Source organism: Eurosta solidaginis, chromosome 2 (assembly GCF_040869045.1).
Source record: "Eurosta solidaginis isolate ZX-2024a chromosome 2, ASM4086904v1, whole genome shotgun sequence".
In the NCBI taxonomy this organism is placed as follows: domain Eukaryota; kingdom Metazoa; phylum Arthropoda; class Insecta; order Diptera; family Tephritidae; genus Eurosta; species Eurosta solidaginis.
In genome coordinates, this window is record NC_090320.1 from 113,158,351 (window position 1) to 113,179,067 (window position 20,717).

General features: G+C 35.8%; 1 protein-coding gene across 2 annotated transcripts in view; it reads left to right on the plus strand.

The window, feature by feature from the left end:
* Ppt2 (palmitoyl-protein thioesterase 2) overlaps nucleotides 1-20,717 on the plus strand; it is a 245,101-nt gene that overhangs the window by 219,730 nt on the left and 4,654 nt on the right. The window contains exons 1-6 of one of the 2 annotated variants that reach the window (XM_067766094.1): nucleotides 15-1,874; nucleotides 1,936-2,121; nucleotides 2,479-2,656; nucleotides 20,048-20,189; nucleotides 20,248-20,355; nucleotides 20,417-20,690. In XM_067766094.1, the coding sequence (XP_067622195.1) occupies nucleotides 2,078-2,121; nucleotides 2,479-2,656; nucleotides 20,048-20,189; nucleotides 20,248-20,355; nucleotides 20,417-20,690 (746 nt within the window). In that variant the 5' untranslated portion in view covers nucleotides 15-1,874; nucleotides 1,936-2,077. Of the gene's footprint in view, nucleotides 1-14; nucleotides 1,875-1,935; nucleotides 2,122-2,478; nucleotides 2,657-20,047; nucleotides 20,190-20,247; nucleotides 20,356-20,416; nucleotides 20,691-20,717 lie in introns of those variants that run through there. The other variant, XM_067766095.1, reaches the window with a different exon arrangement.

Consider the following 20,717-nt stretch of genomic DNA (forward strand, 5'->3'; position numbering starts at 1 on the left):
TAGAAATTATGTCAATAAGCAGATCCATAGAATAAGAAATAGTTATTATTTGAATAAATTCTCCGAATGCAAACACGGTATCAAAAAAACCTGGCAGGTAGTAAGTGAAATCGTTGGCAAAAAGCGCATTAGTTTAGACGACACTATCACCAAACATTTTAAAAATACCGACATAAGAAACATTTGCGATACTATTGCGAAAGCGTTTGATTATGGGGTAAAAATTGCAGTTCATGTCTGTGATGTTAAAACAATAAGTGCATTGGAACATAAGCTACCAAATTCGATATATGTTGCTGAGGTTAGTGAAGAAGAGATTCATATCCTTAATAAACTCGATGACTACAAAAGTCCTGGATTTGACGGCATCAGACTGAAAGATCTTAAGCAAAATGCACCTGTCATAGATCCAGTGACAGCTAAGCTAATTAACCTTAGTTTAAGATATGGCGTCGTACCCAGAGCCCTAAAAATCTCGGAAATACGGCCTATCTATAAGTCAGGACAAAAAGCTGATCCAAAAAATTGCCGTCCCATAACAATATTACCTGTTATTGAAAAAATATTGGAAGAAATTGTAGTTATGAGACTGACAAAATTCATTGAAAACTACAAAATAATTGAAAATAGTCAACACGGGTTCCAAAACAAAGAAACATCAACCAACTTCTCGGAAATTTTGCTAACAAAATAAATGAAAATCTTGGAAAAAATATCCACAATCTTGCACTTTTTATAGATTTTACCAAAGCTGTTGACACTTTAACACATTCAAAGCTTTGGAAATCTTGGAAAATGCAGGAATAAGAGGAAACTGCTTAAAATGGTTTGAAAGCTATTTGAAGCTAAGAGTATATAGGGTGAAAATTTGCTATGAATTCAGCGACGAGATCTCTTGTCTCTTACGGAGTTCCTCAAGGCTCTAAGCTGGGGCCCATACTATATTTAATTTATGCAATCAATATGATCAAGCACCTAACAGACTGCGAAGTGTTTGCATATGCGGACGACACCACCATCGAGTGTAAAAATTTAAATGTTGCAACAACTATAATGCAACAAAAACTTGATATCTTTGCCAAATGGTCTCACGAAAATGGACTGTTAGTAAACGAATTAAAAACTAAAGGCATACATATTAGACCACCACATTTGAAAACTTCAAATATCAATTTAAAATTCCATAGCCACGATTGCTTACACAAAACTTTAATCCAAATGGAAGGAGCATGTAGTGTATCTACATAATAAGTTGCGAAAAACCTCGTACTTTTTAAAGCATCTAAGCTATTGCAGTAACTATGCAGTCCTGCTAAAGGCATACATGGATTTGTCAGAATCATGCATCAGGTACGGCATCACAGCGTGGGGTACTCCTACAAGTTGTAACAAGATACAGTTGAGTCAGAACTACATTTTAAAAACTTTGGCGAAAAAGAAAAACATATATACACCGAGTATCAAGGTTAGTAGGGAGCTAGGTATACTTGATGTTAGATCCATCTTACTATACTGAACGAGTTCTACAACGAAAAGAAGTTCCAGATACCAATCAACAATAATATCGGAACAAGAATGCAAAGGCAAAGCATACTTGCTAAATCTGTCTTAAGGATCTCATCGAAAAAAATTAATTAAAAATTATATAAAAAGCTTATTGTGAGAATTTTCGCTTACGGCCCTATGCTGCGCGTAACCGGTAAAATTGTAATCGGCAAACAAGATTACCAAAAGTAGTAACCCCCAATGTCACCGCTATTCTGAGCAGATGGTAACGCTGTCATGACGAAGAAACTCACCAGTGTGTATGGTGGAATGGAAAAACATATGTTTTTGCAATCAAAAGAAGAAAAAAGGAAAATGGGAATCAACAAGTAAGTAAATTTTGGTAAACATTTTGTTAAATTCATTATTAATTGTTTATTTTAATTATAGAAAATATGCATGCACCACCCCGTCCCAGTTCCGGCTATATGTGGAGTGTTGTAGGGATCATTCCGAGCTCCTGTAGGGTAAAAAATGCCCCACATCGCCAATGAAATTCACAGGATGTTTGAGGAGCTCACATGGAAATTGAATGCCTTGGCGGGGCCATCAAGAACATGTGATACTTGGCGAGAGGTAAGCAAATTGAGTTTTTATATGATTAAGGGTTTTGTGTTGTTTTGTGTGCCAAAAATTTACTCCGGCTACAGTGTGATTGTGCGTTCAAACACGTAGCCGGAGTAATAAAATCTGCAGGATTTCTGTGTCAAGTATACATTTCAATGTCCAATAACATAGAACAGCGCACCTGTGTAATTAAATACTAAAATTCTTATTTATAAGTTATTAGTTATTAAAATTTGTACTTGGCATAACAAAACATGCATGAACGCCACAAACACCAGAATAATACCATACATAACTACATATTACTATATTATTATTGGAAAGAGGGTAAGAACTGGTTGTTTGTCTTTGTTTATAATTCCACAGTTTGCGAAACTGGCGAAAACAGTTGCGTTCCCGGGCCCTACAATTTTCCGCCGAGAGGAGAAAGATAGCAGGTGGACAAAATCTTGTGGCAGAGCTGACTGACTTCGAGCAGCAAGCGTTAGAGGTGTTTGGGATTGCTGCTGTGGAGGGCCACTCAACCTCAAGGCTCTGCTTCCAGGTAAATATATTTGTAATAAACTTGTGTAATAAAGTAATAACCGCTGGTAGTGTATGGTTTAATTGTTATGCCCATGTACACATATGAATTTCTTGCATTTTTATTTAATAATTGAAATATGTTTTCATATACTTAAAATATACTACCGATATTGTAGTATTACATTTTTATATTATAAAAATTTTTTTGACGATAATACTTTTTTTATGGAGTTGGCGTTCTACAACTATGCCGAAAATGTTCCTCCAACGCCAGAGGAATTACCAGTGGAAATTCCACCACCTGCTTTTCCGGAAGATCCGAACGAGTTTGTCTCGTTTTGCTTAGTGGTAAGTGAGTCGCCCAATCCCGTGCCACGTAATCCTGCTGCGAGCAATTCTGCAGCGCCGTGTGCTGATACGCCCAGACAAGTTTTGTTGCCAACGTCACGCAACAGAAGAGGCGCTAGGGATGAAATTTTGGAATTGGTGCAACAGGAAATGAGGAACAGACGTCATGAACAGTCAAGACTGGCTCAATTCCTAGACAATTTGGGAAATGGGTTGATGTCGTTGGCTGCGACAATTCAGGAGATTGTGGCATTGCAAAGACAACACCGGGACTAAGCTCGTATGATGTCAGCGTTAAAAGTGAGTTAGGAATAAACCCCTAATTCGTATAAAATAAAGGCAGGGTTGCGTGATTTTAAGTCCTTTTTGATTTAAAATTCACTTTCAAATAACAAATAACATTGATTTATGATTTCAGTTCTCGTCCAAATCAAAGATACTTTTGATTTGTGATTTGAATGTTTGTTCAAATGATACATTTTATTTGCGATTAGATTGTTTATCCAAATCAAAGATACTCTTAATTTGTGACTTGAAATTTTGTTCAAATAAAAGATATATTTTTTGTGATTTGATTTTTCATCCAAATCAAAGATACTTCTGATTTGTGATTTGAATCTCCACCCAAATCAAAGATACTTTTTATTTAATATCTGAATCTCCATCCAAATCAAAAATAATTTTGATTCGTGATTCGAAATTTTTTCGTTTACAATTATACATAGCTCCTCTTTCGGGACTATAATTTAAAGTGCGATGTTGTGTCAAGCACAAGCAGTGACTTAACCACTCCATATTCTCTTTCAATAACATTTCTTGCCTTACAATGTACTTTATTGAATTTTTGTTCCCGAGGATTTGCGGGCTGAGCTAAGGGTATGATAAGGCAAGGCTCTAGGGGGTAGCCCCGATCACCTAGTAGTAAGCTTCCCCTCTGTCCGCTCATAAACGTCCGCACGTTTGATGTTGTCCATATACCTGAGTCGTGGCATGACCCAGGAAATGTTGCATCAATTGCCAGAAACTTTAAGTTTTCGTCGCAAACAGCTTCAACATTGACGCTGTAGTATCCCTTTCGATTCATGTAGAGGCTACACGGTCTGGCCGGAAAAGTTCTTGGTGGACAAATGAGCGCCACATGTGTGCAATCGATTGCACCGATAACACCCTTCAAACCAAACTTTGCGTAGAACCTAAACAAATAGAAACAAAAAATATAAGCCCATGTACTATCTGTAAGTTTCCACGTTCAACGTTACCTTGCTTTTATAGCCAACTGCTCCTCGTTTGTGGTAGGAAAACTTACTTCAGATGCTTTTTCTTTCACAATCAAATTTGTAATATATTTGATAGCTCGTGATGCAGAAGATTGGCTGAGCGCAGCATATATATTATTAGGAACACATTTTTGATACGATACATGTGCTAAAAATGTGAGACAACAAAAAAAACGTACTCCAAAGGGCAGAGGAGTAGGTTGGTCATCCTTTGGTCACAACTCTTCTATAAATATTTTACAGGCTTCTTTCGGTAAACGAAAATTCTCTTTGAAGGTACTGCAAGGAAGCCTCAATGGATCACTACTGCCCCGAAGACTCTTTAAGTTATGTCTCCGTTCCAAAATTGCATCATATTCTTCATCTTCAGCAAGTAGCAATAATAGTAAATCGAACATTTTTATTATATTATACTAATTATTGGCGTTTGAAACGTTTTGGGTAATTTTTACTTTTCGTTGTATTTGTTTATTGTATATGTTTTTTTTTTTTTGTTTTTAAAATGCTCGATTTAAATTTCAAGTTTTACTTATTTTTCAGAGTAAACATCAGCTGTTTTATGTGGTTACGTCGATGTTACCACATATTTGCCTTCAGAATATCAAAAAAGGTGTAAAAGTTGCCAGATGATTTCATAGCCGGTAAAAATAAAGTTGTTCCCACTGTAGAATAGGGCCGTTACTGTTTCTTTTAATTATTCTTTCAAAAGATAAATCATAACATAGTATTTTATTATCTAATCCCTTACTGTTCTAAAAACAAATTAAATTTTAGTTTTAATTCTTAATAATTTCGATGTGAAGCTACATACTTCTTCTATCAAATATTTACTTTTTTGTGAAACATGTACAATAGACTGGGTTGGGTAGCACTACCACCGCGCTGAATGCAATTAGCACCCAGATAAATTGCGTTTTAAATCAATACCCCCACCATAGATCAGTACTCGTAGCGCTAGACCTATCAAAAGCAAAACCATGGCTCGTTACTGCAGGACCTGGAAGGGTCTACCCTTCCCCCATGTCTTAAAAGGTGGACCGCAAATTATCTGGGTGGTCGGCAGGCATCGGTGCAATTTAGAAACGAAACATCAAAACCAAGGAGAATTAAACAGGGGGTGCCACAGGGTGGTGTCCTATCCCCACTTTTGTTTAATTTCTACATATCTAAGCTACCTTCACCACCGGAAGGAGTCACAATCGTTTCCTACGCCGATGACTGCACAATAATGGCCACAGGCCCAGGCCCAAAGATCGATGCGCTATGCAATAAAATAAACGGCTACCTCCCTGATATCTCCAGTTTTTTCGCATCGCGAAACCTGGCATTATCACCGACTAAAGCTTCCGCGACCTTATTTACAACATGGACGCCCCAAATGTCGACCATTTTGAGCATCCACGTCGATGGCACTACGCTACCGACTGTCCGACACCCCAAAATCTTGGGTGTGACGTTTGATCAGGATCTACATTTTGGTGAGCACGCAGCCGCAATTGTTCCGAGAATTCAGAGCCGTAAAAAAATCCTCAAATCCCTCGCTGGCAGTACTTGAGGAAAAGATAAAGAAACGCTCATGACTACATACAAAGCAATTAGCCAGCCGATTACGTGCTACGCGTCACCCATATGGTCGCCAAGCCTAAAAATCACCCACTGGAAGAAACTACAGGCCTGCCAAAATACTGCTCTCAGAATCGCTACGGGCTGTCTTCTTATGTCCCCAGAACACCATCTGCATAATGAGGCGAGAATACTCCCCATCAGGGAGAGAAATGAGATGCTGACCAAACAGTTCCTGTTGAATACCCAGAAACCTGGGCATCCCAACAGACATCTGATTGATGAACCAGCACCGCCTAGGGGCTTAAGGAGTCATCTCCGTAAGCATTTTGAGGAAATACGGCACCTGAGAACCCAGCCGTATGAAGTGAAAAAACACAAGCAGGTCCTTGGTGAACTCCATAAACAGGCGTCGGACCTTTATGCCGGGAATTGCCCGGTGAATCCAGTACTTAACGAAAATTATCCAAAACTTGCGGAAGAGGAACGCATACTCCCCAGGGAAACGCCTGTCACTCTTGCTCAACTTCGTTCTGGATACTGTAACAGGTTAAACTCTTACCTATCCGACATACAAAATGTATGCCCCGCTTGCAATGTGTCCCCACATGACACCAACCATCTCGTCAATTGTAATGTGGAACCAACGCCTCTAACACCCCTTTCCTTATGGTCCACCCCTGTGTAAACGGCAAGTTTCTTTGGACTTCCGTTAGAGGATATTGATGGCAATTTGTGATCGGTCGCGGCTATTAGGTGGGGCGAGCATTGCTACAACAACAACAACAACTGGGTTGGTCCCCACAAAAAAAAAAGTTGCTAATGTCCGCCCCTAAATTTAAAGATTATGTTGAGAGGGTTTCGGAAAAAACAATTTTTTTTGATCCTTCGAAATACAGCCGGAAAGGGTTTTTCGTTGTAACTGGGTAATTTGAGGTCCGATTTTTAAAATTGATATGTCATTATTTTGGCCTTGAGAAGCTTCACATTTCCGTTTAATGTCCTTTTAAGCTATGAAGTCGTTTTCACATGATTAGGTCAGCTAACAAATTTGTAACCCCCCAAAGTATCCTTTTTTCCTTACCAAACGAAAGTACTTAAAAATTCAAGAAAATGTTGCTTTTAAAGCATATTACTAAAATGATAAACAAAGAACTTCGAAAGCGATATCTGTTTTTTGGAGGCTAACTTCGAAAAACGGAGATAGTACTTTGTTTACTTAAGCCTCAATCTCTACAAAAAAGTGGGTTTTGTCCAATACCCAGAAAAAAGTTGATTTTGTCGCATAGTGTTATTACTATAAATACGAAACAACAGGTTTGGCTCACTTATTTACTTTGACTTCCCCTATTTATGATTTTTGGCATATCTTTATTAACCTTTCAATGCAAACCCTAATAAAAATTTTTCCTCCAAAAATATCATGAGTTTCAGGTCTAAGTATAATAAGAATCAGGTAAAATAACAATTGCAATAAATATTGAAAGTGCTATAACTTCTTTGTTTATTATTTTAGTAATATAGTTTAGAAGCAACATTTCCTTGAATTTTTAAGTACTTTCGTTTGGTAAGGAAAAAAGGATACTTTAGGGGGTGGGGGTCCAAGTTTGTTACCTGACCTAATCATGTGAAAACGACTTTATAGCTTAGAAGGACATTAAACGGAAATGTGAAGCTTCTCAAGGCCAAAATAATGACATATCAATTTTAAAAATCGGACGTCAAATAACCAAGTTACAACGAAAAACCCTTTTCGGCAGTATTAAATTTAGGGGCGGACATTAGCAACTTTTTTTTCGACCAAGTCTAATGTACAATATTTTACCCGCAGACAAGCTCACAGCTTCGCGGGTTAAGTGTAATCCTGTTTCAACAATTTCAGCAGAAACAACAATAACATCTATAGGCACAATAACAACAATAATTATGGCTCGCGAGAAAATGGCAATTTTCGCAACAAAAATAAATAGCAGACCCGCAAACCGAAACAACAGTAACAACAACAACAACAATCGACGTTCCCTCAGTAGCGAACACTGGGGGACCAGAATCTGAATTAAATAACGTTTTTCAAAATAAATCAATTTACTGTGTAAGTCTGAACTACTCAGATTTCATCGAATTGAACTGCAATGACTCTTAAAACATGCACTTTCTTAGTAGATACACAGGCTGATATTTCACTTATAAAATTTCCAAGTTTAAAACAAAATATTTCCATAAATTACAACAAAATCATAAATATAACGGGCATTACGACAGATACAATTTCAACGTTGGGTACTATTACAACAGAACTTTTTTATTAAAATTTTTCAACTCCACATACAATAAATATAGTGGATGATAAATTCAACATACCGTCCGATGGCATTTTAGGCAAAGACTTTTTGAAAAAATATAATTGCATAATATACTATAAAAACGAGAGTATAACAATTGGCATTGGCAACAATATTCATAAAATTTCTATTTTACATGGTACAACCGATAACACCTTGGTAATTCCTCCTAGATGCGGAGTTTATCGCTTATTTAAGAGCTTTTGACACTATAACACTTTCAAAGCCTATGAAAATGCAGGAATAAGAGGAAACTGCTTACAATGGTTTGAAAGCTTTTTGAAGCTAAGAGTCTATAGGGTGAAAATTTCCAATGAATTCAGCGGCGAGATCTCTTGTCTCTTACGGAGTTCCTCAAGGATCTAAGCTGGGGCCCATACTATATTTAATTTATGCAAACGATATGATAAAGCACCTAACAGACTGCGAAGTCTTTGCATATGCGGACGACACCACCATCGCAATGTAAAAATTTAAATGTTGCATCAACTATAATGCAACAGAAACTAGATATCGTTGCCAAATGGTCTCACGACAATGGACTGTTAGTAAACGAATTAAAAACTAAAGTCATGCATATTAGACCACCACATTTGCAAACTTCAAATATCAATTTAAAATTCCATAGCCACAATTGCTTACACAAAACTTTAATGCTTTGTTTGTGTGATGTCAATATTGGAACCGTCCGCACGTACAAATATTTGGGAATCGTCCTTGATGACCATTTCAAATGGAAGGAGCATGTAGTGTATCTGCATAATAAGTTGCGAAAAACCTCGTACTTTGTAAGGATCTAAGCTATTGCAGTAACTATGCAGTCCTGCTAAAGGCATACATGGCTTTGTCAGAATCATATATCAGGTACGGCATCACAGCGTGGGGTACTCCCACAAGTTGTAACAAGATACAGTTGAGTCAGAACTACATTTTAAAATCCTTGGCGAAAAATAAAAACATATATACATCGAGTATCCAGGTTATTAGAGAGGTAGGTATACTTGATGTTAGATCCATCTTACTATACTGAACGAGTTCTACGACGAAAAGAAGTTCGAGATACCAATCAACCAAAATATCGGAACAAGAATGCAAAGGTAAAACAGACTTAGAATCCCGAAGTTTCTGAATAACTACTCAAAAAATACTTTGTCTGTATTAGTACCTACCTTTCTAAATGAGCTACCAGTCAATTTGCTAAATCTGTCTAAATGATCTCAATGAAAAAAAAATTAATCAAAAAGCATATAAAAAGCTTATTGTGAGAATTTCCGCATACTGTTTCTTTTAATTATTCTTTCAAAAGATAAATCATAATATAGTATTTTATTATCTAATCCTTTACTGTTCTAAAACAAATTAAATTTTAGTTTTAATTCTTAATACTTTCGATTTGAAGCTACATACTTCTATCAAATATTTACTTTTTTGTGAAACATGTTGTACAATTATTTTACCCGCAGACAAGCTCACAGCTTCGCGGGTTAAGTGTTATCCTATTGAAAGAAATGCGAAATACAATAATAAATAATACGAATACGAAATAAAATCAATTTTAGCGTCAACTACGTTTACTGACTCTAAGGACGTAGTTGCGAAAATGATCGTGGATCAGAATAATCAAGCTAGCGAAAGGCAAGTGTTAGTGTTTCGATCGCGTTATAGCAGGCAGAATGGTAGTTTTCGAGATAACTTCAGGGGAAATCAATATAATAGGAATAACACTTCAAGGTACAACAACAATAACATTTATAGGCACAATAACAACAATAATTATGGCTCGCGAGGAAATGGCAATTTTCGCAACAACAATAGCAGACCCGCAAACCGAAACAACAATAACAACAACAACAATCGACGTTCAGATACAACAAATAACGCTAGTGTACGGACTTTAAACGCCAACGGCCTTAGCGAACACTGGGGACCAGAATCTGAATTAAATAACGTTTTTCAAAATAAATCAGTTTACTGTATAAATCTGAACTACTCAGATTTCATCGAACTGAACTGTAATGACTCTTTCAAAACATGCACTTTCTTAGTAGACACACAGGCTGATATTTCACTTATAAAATTTTTAAGTTTAATACACAATATTTCCATAAATTACAACAAAGTCATAAATATAACGGGCATTACGATAGATACAATTTCAACTTTTTATTCAAATTTTTCAATTCCACATACAATAAATATAGTGGATGATAAATTTAACATACCGTCAGATGGCATTTTAGGCAAAGACTTTTTAAAAAAATACAATTGCATAATAGACTATGCAAACGAGGGTAACAATTGGCATTGGCAAAAATATTCATAAAATTTCAATTTTACATGGTACAACCGATAACACCTTGGTAATTCCTTCTATATGCGAAGTTTATCGCTTATTTAAGCTGAAAAAATCTAAATATCCAGTTTTTATAGATGCACAGGAAATTTGTAGTGGTGTGTTCACCGCAAAGTGTATTGTTGACACTAACAATCCAATAATAAAAGTTTTAAACGTCACAGATGAGGTAAAATATATTAACAATTGTAACATAGTTACGGATGAAATCACCAACTACATTGTGTATAAAATCAACGATATTTCAAAACATTCGAAAAGGTCAGAGGAATTAAAATCAATTTTAGAAAAACAAATGCCAACTTATGCTAAACCACAACTTCTCGATTTATGTCTAAAATATGACGACGTGTTTGCACTAAAGACCGTATGACGCTTAACAAATTTTATGAACAGAAATTACGATTGACATATACAAATCCCGTTTATATAAAAAATTACCGTTTGCCATATTGTCATAGAGAGGAAATCAATAGACAAGTTGATAATTTATTGCAAAATGATTTAATAGAACACAGTTAGTCTAACTATAATAGCCCATTGATACTAGTACCAAAGAAAAACCCAACTGGACAGAAATCCTACCGCATGTGTGTTGACTTTAGAGCCGTAAAAATTAATAGCAACAAAATTCCCACTGGCACAAATAGACGCTATTCTGGATAATATAAGCAGCTAATTTACCAAATGAATTGCAAACCGATAAAATATACCCGATTTACAATGTAGAAAACTATTCGAAATAAGTTAAATTTCGTTTTCAAAAATCTTACGCATTAGCAAAAAAAGCCGTTACAGAACACAAGGTGCTTGACAAGGTCTTCCTTAAAACAGAACCCCGCGACAAGCATGGTAATATCTATTATGGTCCTTATACCGTAATAGATATTGACGGCGTTAACGTCACGATAATTGATGACAAAACGAAAAAGAAAAAAATAGTACATAAAAATAGAATACGAAAAATGAATTAAATCAAATTATCATCATATATATTATTTCTAATTGCTGTTTTTATGTACGGGTCCCTTTTTTGCTCTTATTTGGAGTCAAAATCTATAAATAAAATCTATAAAAGTTGTAAAGATTGAGATTCGGGCTTTGGGCAATTTTGGCCGTAGAGCTTTTGTTTAGCTATATTTTATTAAAATAATTTGTTAAAAATAAACGATTGTGAGCACACAAAGAAATCTATTTGTACTCTGGCACTATTGTGAATATTTGCACTGCATTACTGACAGTTGCTATCAAAAGCTAGATGGCAGCTGTAAGTTTTAATTGATTGATAGAACAGCTGATTTTTGTTGATATTTGATAAGATACTTTTATATTTGTTGCGCAAGATGCGCACAGGTCCGGCTCGTTTAAATTTAAAATTAATTAAAGTTAATTTTTTTTGTTAAATTAGAAATAAAAGTCTTTCTTCCAAAGTTGAAAAAAAAACACGAAAAAGAAATCAAATAAATATAAGTCACAATTAATTAGATTTAAAACATACCAACTTAAAGAAAAAAAAAAACAAAATTTCACAAATACATAAAATAAATTTAGGTCCTACTGTAGAATTAGACTTTATAATTTAATTCTTAAATTAGATTTAAACATAGATGTAGATTTAAACTTTTAAAAGACTGTTAGACTCTTTTTAAAATAATTACGGACAGTCCTTATAACCGGACAGCTCCAATAACCGCACACATTTTGGGCACACAGATTTTTCATTCATTTTTTCATACAAATATCATCCTAATAAACGGACACTCTAATAACCGGACGCGGACAAAGTATTTCAAACCATTTTCATAAAAAAATTTCTCATAAACGGACAAAATTCAAAAATATCACAAGCAAGCTTTGTTGTTCATTATAAAAATTAAATAGATGATTCCCCTTTTAACATGTATGCACACATTCAAGCCGTGTGTTTCAAATTAAGGGTAGTTTTCCATCCAGTTTGTTAAGTCAGTTGCATGCGAATGGTTGCGTTCAAAGTTCGTAATAATAAGGCGCCGAAAAAGAAGGTACTTTCTATTAAAGAAAAAATGGAAATTATTAATGTTTTCGAAAAAGATAAATTATCAGTACGTGGAGTTGCAAAAAGGTAAAGAATAGTGAGCACAAAAATTTAATGGTAGTACGTACATGTTTGGCAAAACACAAGCTGCTGAAATCAATAAAAATAAAGAAAAAAAAATCGTTCTAAATGGGAGTCTGGAGTTAATGTTCATCAAAAGCGAAGTTTTCTTAAAGAAGGCGGCTCTGAAATAGACAAATCCTTTCCAGCCTCTATCTTTTCGTTCGCAGTGCACATGCCCTCTGTCGTTACCTTGTGATCCAAATAACTTACTTCCTATTTAAACAGCGAACACTTTTTGGGACTTAGTTTCAGACCAGCGCCAGCTATTCTCTGGAAAGCTTCCTCCAAATTCTTAAGATGTTCATCAAAGTTCTTGCCCAATACGATAATGTCGTCCAGGTACACCAAGCATGTTTTCCAATGTAGTCCTTTCAATACCTGATCCACGAGACTCAAAAGTAGCTGGTGCATTACAAAGTCCAACAGGCAGCACTGTAAATTGCCAAAGACCATCACCGACACTGAAGGCTGTTTTCTCTTTGTCTTCCACCTTCACCTCCACTTGCCAGTAGCCGCTTTTCAAGTCCAGTGTGGAAAACCATTTCATACCAGATAGCGAGTCCAGCGTGTAGTCAATTCTTGGCAATGGGTAGCTATCCTTTTTCGTAACGTCGTTCAACTTGCGGTAGTCCACACAAAACCTCATTTTTCCATCCTTCTTCTTTAAAAGTACTACCGGTGAGATCCATGGACTAGCTGATGGTTCGATGACGCCGCTGTCGCTCATTTCTTGTATGATTTGACTCACAACTTCCGCTTCGCCAGTGGAACACTACGTGGAGCTTGACGGATCGGCCTCGCATCTACAGTGTAAATTTGATGTTTCACAACGTTGGTGCGGCCTGGTTTGGAGCCATCTTGGTCAAATATGTTCGCGTACTTTAGGAGCAGTTGTTTTGCCTTACTCTGATAGTCTTCCTCTAGCCCCTCCGTCCACGCCGTGATGTCATTTGAAAGATCAGTATTAGTGAAAACGTGTTCCTGGAGCTGTTCACAGTTAATAACTACTTCAGCCTCTTGGCATCTTCCCAAAGTAGCCCCTTTGGTCAGTTTGAGTGGTAAATTGAACTCATTGAGTACTCTTACCGGAATACGTCCATCTTGTTTTGTCATCGTCAGGGTTTTTCCTACAATTACGTTCGGTGTTGAATTGTTTGATGCTTCGACAACCCACAATTGGTTTGTCCCACAATCTCCATCAACCTTTCCCTAGCTGACTGCTTCTGATTTTGATGGTATTTGCTGACTCTCTTCCACCAGCACTCATTTACTACTGTAGCCTCTCTCGTAGCCGAAATTAAGTGGCACATCCATGTTCTAATATCGCATCGTCTTGCTTTGTATATCGATCTTGGTGCCTTGGTCGATTAAGAAGTTCACTCCATTTATGATTTCATCAACAATCTCTGCCACTATAAAATTGTGTAGTACCATGACGTTCCCAATTGCTACTTCTCCAATTACCTGGGTGTCCTCTCCCGTGGCTGTACGTAATCCTACTCCAGGCAATGGTCTTATCTTCTTGTTGACTAAATCTGATCGAATGATGGAATAAGATGCACCCGTACCTACAGTCAGTAAACGTTCTTTTCCATCCATATGTCCTCCGACAGTAAGATTGATTGACCTTCTTTCAATTTGCGAGATAGAGATTATGGGACATTTTAATGCTTCAGATGGATGGTTACACAAATGGCGAATAAGGAATAATGTTGCTTTCAGAAGTGTATCTGGCGAAACTGCAGATGTAAACCAGGATGGTGTGGAGCAGTTTAGGACAAAACTGCCATCTCTGTTGACCGGTTACAAGTCTCAAGACATTTACAACGCAGACGAAAGTGGACTTTTCTTTCGTGCCTTACCTGACAAAACCCTCGTTCTTAAATCCGAAAAATGCGTGGACGGTAAACTATCAAAGGAAAGACTCACAATTTTGTTCTGTGCTAACATGGCTGGAGATAAGGAGCTGCTTTTGGTTACAGGTAAAGCAGCCCGTTCTCAATCTTTTAAACATGTTCCAATCGCTAAACTGCCAGTGGATTGGAAGTCTAATAAAAAAACATGGATGACTCGAGAAGTAATGAGTGAATGGCTGCAGCAGTTCAATCGAAGAATGAAAGCCCAGAATCAAAAAATTATCTTGTTTTTAGATAACGTGGCTTCTCATTCAAAGGAATTAAACTTAATCAACATAAAAATTATTTTCTTGCCGCCAAATACAACGGCAGTTAGCCAACCCCTTGATCAAGGTATAATCCGAAATTTTGAAACTTTGTATAGAAGCTTAGTTTAATACAGTTGCTATCTAAAATTGACAATAAAAGTTCAGCCTCAGAGCTCTCAAAATCGATTAATATACTAGAAGCTGTGTAATTCATCAAATCATCTTGGGATAAAGGGGAAGCCACAACCGTCAGTAATTGCTTCCGAAAAGCAGGATTTTTGGAAACTTATTAGGATCTTCCAGATTTTGATCCCAAAGATGACATTCCACTGGCAATCTATGCTACGCTTCAGGAAGGACTAGATTTGGCAAATGATTTGGAAGGTTTTCTCCAAAGGGATCAAAATGTTTTCACTGACGACAACAATGACCAACAAGATGATACTATGACATAAGTGATTCAGAAGATGAATTTTCAGAAGAAATAAGTGAGCCTATAACATCATATGATGAGGCTTTAAAACTTGTTGCGCGCTTGAAATAATTTGCAAAATTTGCGAGAGTCACTTTGAAAATGAACATTTTAAATTAAAGCAATCAATGTTTAAGCAACCAGGCATTACCCATTTTTTTCAATCAAACTAATATTGAAATGTAAAGACTTGTACAATGTACTTAATCGATATATGTATTGAGGTATATGTATTTTTATGTAGCAAATATTCTTTACTTCCAAAAATTTCTTAAATAAACTATGTACAATACAATTTATATATATGGTATATATTTTGTGACTTCATCCCTTATAAGCGGACATATCTCATAGCCGGACAAAAACACTGCGACGGTGAGTGTCCGGTTATAAGGAATTTCACTGTACATCACTTTTGGGACAGAGGAATTTGGCCAATTCTTCTTTTCCAAAGGGGGATGATGTAAGGTAACCTTTATGTTACGTGTTGCTTGACCATAATACTATGTACAAACATACGCCAAATTGGCATTTTATACCATTTGGGCAATTTATTAAGCAATTTGTCATATAATAAATTGCCAATTTAAAAAAAATTTGCGTAATAAATTGTTTCAAATGCAACCTTGTAAAGTGTGTTTATTGAGTCGATTTAAATGGCTCAACTATATGGTTGGCTCATCTCATCAGCTGATTTTATTTTTTTCATTTGACTGGAGTAGGGATTGTCAAAAGAAGATGAAAAACTCAAAATGAAACCAAAACCTTGAACACATTTTCTTACAACACACAAAAATTTCAAAGTATTATGTTTTCATTCCATTCCATTCGCCTAATACCAACATGCACATTTTGACAGTCTGAACAAAGGTATGTTGTTGCTGTAGAGATGAGACAACCAGCTATCAAATTACTATCGAAAAAATTGCCTATATTTATTTTTCTGTTTGTACATAGTATAACAGTCAAGCAAAGCTTACTAAACACATCTGTAAATTCACAATGAGGGTTACTTCAGAATCGTCAAAATGAATGACGCCAGATTTTTATGCGCATTCAAACCTACCGGTCATACATTTTAGTAGCTCGCTGTTATATTGTATCTATTCCTTTATTCAATAAAATACTTATATCTAACTACATATAGATAAAAAGTGAAACGTTTTTGTTTCAAGTAGAACTAGTGTACGACCACCGGTTATTTCGAAAAGACAGAAAAAACATTTAAAAAAACAATTAAAATCAACTTTTTTGTGAAAAAAGTGAACCATTAGAGACCGAAATAATTTTCGCGTGTTAAGTGCATTGTTTTTATTGTTAAAAGTGTTTTTGTAAAATATAAACAAAAACATGTCAAACTCAGTAATTATGGGGGAATATTGGTCTCGCTTTTTCATGATAGACATTGTTTTTGTGTTTTGAAGTTCCGATAAAGTTTCGCCAGTTTTTTTTTTAGCTTGGAATCCAAGCAAAAATAAAGTAGTGTCATATATGCTTTAGCAAGCGGCTACCGTGTCTCAGCTTTGGAAGAAGCGACGCCGGGTAAAGCGATTTCGGCGAAAATCCATGTCCACCACAATAGACATGTTACAGAATGAACTCGAAATTAATCTGTATTACACCATAAAAAAGTTATTTTTTTTTTTTAATGCTACACTGATGTATCCGGAAATACTCCGTATGAATTTACTATGTAAGTTGTATTTAGATGAATAATTTTTTTTATAGTAAAGTGAATAAGCTATAAACCAACAAGTAAGGAAGGCTAAGTTCGGGTGTAACCGAACATTACATACTCAGCTGAGAGCTTTGGGGACAAAATAAGGGAAATCACCATGTTGGAAAATGAACCTAGAGTAACACTGGAATGTGTTTGTATGGCATGGGTATCAAATGGAAGGTAGTAAAGAGTATTTTAAAAGGGATATCGCCATAAAGGTGGACCAGGGTGACTCTAGAAGGGTGTGCGCCTTAGTTGTATATGTGGAGGCGTTTTCGAGATAACGACCAAAATGTGGACAAGGGTGACCCAGAACATCATCTGTCGGGTACCGCTAATTTATATATATATGTAATACCACGAACAGTATTCCTGCCCTGATTCCAAGGCTTTTGATTTCGCAGAACTTTTTCATTTTCTTCTACTTAATATGGTAGGTGTCACACCAATTTTACAAAGTTTTTTCTAAAGTTATATTTTGCGTCAAAAAACCAATCCCATCACCATGTTTCATCCCTTTTTTCGTATTTGGTATAGAATATGGCACTTTTTTCATTTTTCGATATCGAAAAAGTGGGCGTGTCGTAGTCGGATTTCCCATTTTTATTACCAAGATAAAGTGAGTTCAGATAAGTAAGTGAACTAAGTTTAGTAAAGATATATCGATTTTTGCTCAAATTATCGTGTTAACGGCCGAGCGGAAGGACAGACGGTCGACTGTGTATAAAAACTGGGCGTGTCTTCAATCGATTTCGCCGATTTTCACAGAAAAAGTTACCGTCATAGAAGCTGTGCCTTTACCAAATTTCACAAGGATTGGTAAATTTTTGTTCGACTTATGGCATTAAACGTATTCTAGACAAATTAAATGAAAAATTGCGGAGCCACGCCCATTTTGAAATTTTATTTTTGTATTTTGTTGCACCATATCATTACTGGATCTGAATGTTGACATATTTTACTTATATTCTGTAAAGATATTAAATTTTTTGTTAAAATTTGACTTTTAAATTTTCTTTTTTTTAGGTGGGCGTGTTCGTCTTCCGATTGTGCTAGTTTTTATTTAGCACACATATAGTAACAGGAGTAACGTTCCTGGCAAATTTCAACGACTGCCAAATTACAGCTTGCAAAACTTTTAAATTACATTCTTTTAAAAGTGGGTGGTGCCACGCCCATTGTCCAAAATTTTACTAATTTTCTATTCTGCGTCATAAGGTCAACCCCCCTACCAAGTTTCATCACTTTATCCGTCTTTGGTAATGAATTATCGCACTTTTTCGGTTTTTCGAAATTTTCGATATCGAAAAAGTGCGCGTGGGCGGATCCGATTTCGTTCATTTTAAATAGCGATCCGAGTGCCCAGGAACTTACATGCCAAATTTCATTAAGATACCTCAAAATTTACTCATTATCGTGTTTACGGACAGACGGACGGACATGGCTAAATGAATTTCTTTTTCCTCCCAGATCATTTTTTTATTGTAACGAATTTAGGGAAATTCCGTTTATTCCAAATCTTCTGCTAACGTTCGAATCACTAAACTGTCGAATAAATAACTCCAATATTCAATAATGCAAAAATGGTCTTTATTAGACTACTTGAAAGTACTTCACAACCAATAGCGTGATTAAATCAAACTGATTGCCCATGCCTCAGCTGGTGGTACTTTTATAATCTTCGGTTTCCTCGTTCGCATACTTCTAGGCATTTCTCATTCTAGAATTTACTACTTGTTTACCAGTTATAAACTCAGCAGCTATAAGCTACAGATGCACGTTTATAACTTCTCATATGCGCGTGTATATGTGAGTGATACTTCGACCGACGATTGCATACTTTTGTGAGTATCTCTCCGCTGCTGTATGTACATATGTGTAGACATAATGATTGATTTGTTTATTTAGTATCCGCTTAGAGATGATATTATCCCTTAGTATTGTTAATATTCGTCACAATATATAGAATTCTATATCTATCTCGATTAGTTTATGTCGTTACGGAGTACCGTCATGTGAGCTCTGCTCAGCTGAGTATAAAAATTGCAAAGCCAACATAAAGCCAAATTCTTCAAAATATTACCAAATATTTGAAGTTTGTAGTGCAACCTTTCAAATTGAAACTCTTTCAGTGCCCTAAAAATTTGAAGGAGAACTCAACTATCTAAAATAACAAAGCGTCGGCTGCGTTTTCACAAACAACTAAAATTTTGCGTTACTTCTGTTTAAAATAAAACGTGCGATATATTATATGATAAATAATTTTTTGCTGCAGTTTGCTTTTCAATGGATTTGTTTCGGTGTTGATGTTTTTCTGTAGTTTTTTTTAAGGCATAAAATTTTTTGTTTTTTTGTACAACTTCGCTGCGAGAGGATGCTGAAGCAAAGCTAGGTATACCACCCCTCATCAGTTCGAACGCACCTTCGTAGGTTTCTCTTGTTTAAGCAGCATTGTGAGGAGAAGTTCGTTACAAGGCGAAATTTATAATATCATGGCGACATTGTGGATGCAGCGCCATTCTCGAATTAAATTAACATGGACGGCTATCAGACCGCGACGAATGAAGATAACAGACACACTCAGCCTATCTGAGGTCTTAATTGACCGACCAGTTGAACTTAGCCTAACAGCCTAAGACAACCCCAGTAGCATTTCTAAAAAACTGTTTTACGAAAGACCCAAACTGGTTGCCAGAATGGAAATTGCTTATGGTAAGGCAGTGGTTAGTTTAAAGATAGTCATCAAAATAGCCAATCGTCCCAAGGTTTTGTCTTTCGAAAAAAATTTTGGTGATGGAAGATCAGTAAAATAAACGGTTTTATTTGGAACTTTCAGTAAATCCTACTTAAATATGGGAAATCAAACTCAAATATGGGCAGCTCAAAGCTAAGCTTAAAATAGTTTTCTGAAATATATTTACCCTTTTCTGAAATAGACTTACTAAAGTACAGCTAGAAAAGAAGTTCTCAATTTTTTTGTCATTTTGTTAATTACTTTGTTTCTATAACACCAACCAAAACTCATATATTTTAGATACACCCTGGCACAAAAATATACAATTGGGAAAAGTATAGTGGCTGGTATAGTTTGGAAAACATTTGGCGGCAAGTCAAAGAGTTTCGAAAGTACCTTCATAATATCGGAAAAATTCATCCTGATGGCGTCAATGTTATAGGCATGATACATAAAAATACACGAATTTAAGATTTTTAGTACTATCTTGCTCTATTTAGGATATTCCCAAGGAGGTTTAATAGCCAGAGCGTCTATCCAAACTCTTCCTTATCACAATGTAAACAATTTCATATCACTTTCATCTCCACAAGCTGGACAATTCGGAGGTAAGACTTAAACTGAATACCTGTATTTTCCAATTTTAAATTAACTGAATTATAATTTTAGCAAATTTTTTACATCTCATATTTCCTGACTTGGCTGCCAGTAATGCCTATGAATTATTTTATTCCAAGGTTGGTCAGCACATCTCAATAGCAAATTACTGGAATGATCCTTCAAAGCAAAACATGTATTTCAAATTCAGCAAATTCTTGCCGCTTATAAATAATGAAATAAGAACATATAACTCTAGTCAATACAAACAATCCTTGTTACGTTTAAGTAAAATGGTTTTGGTGGGAGGACCTAATGATGGTGTAATTACTCCATGGGAATCAAGGTAGGCGAATAATTATTATTGAAATAA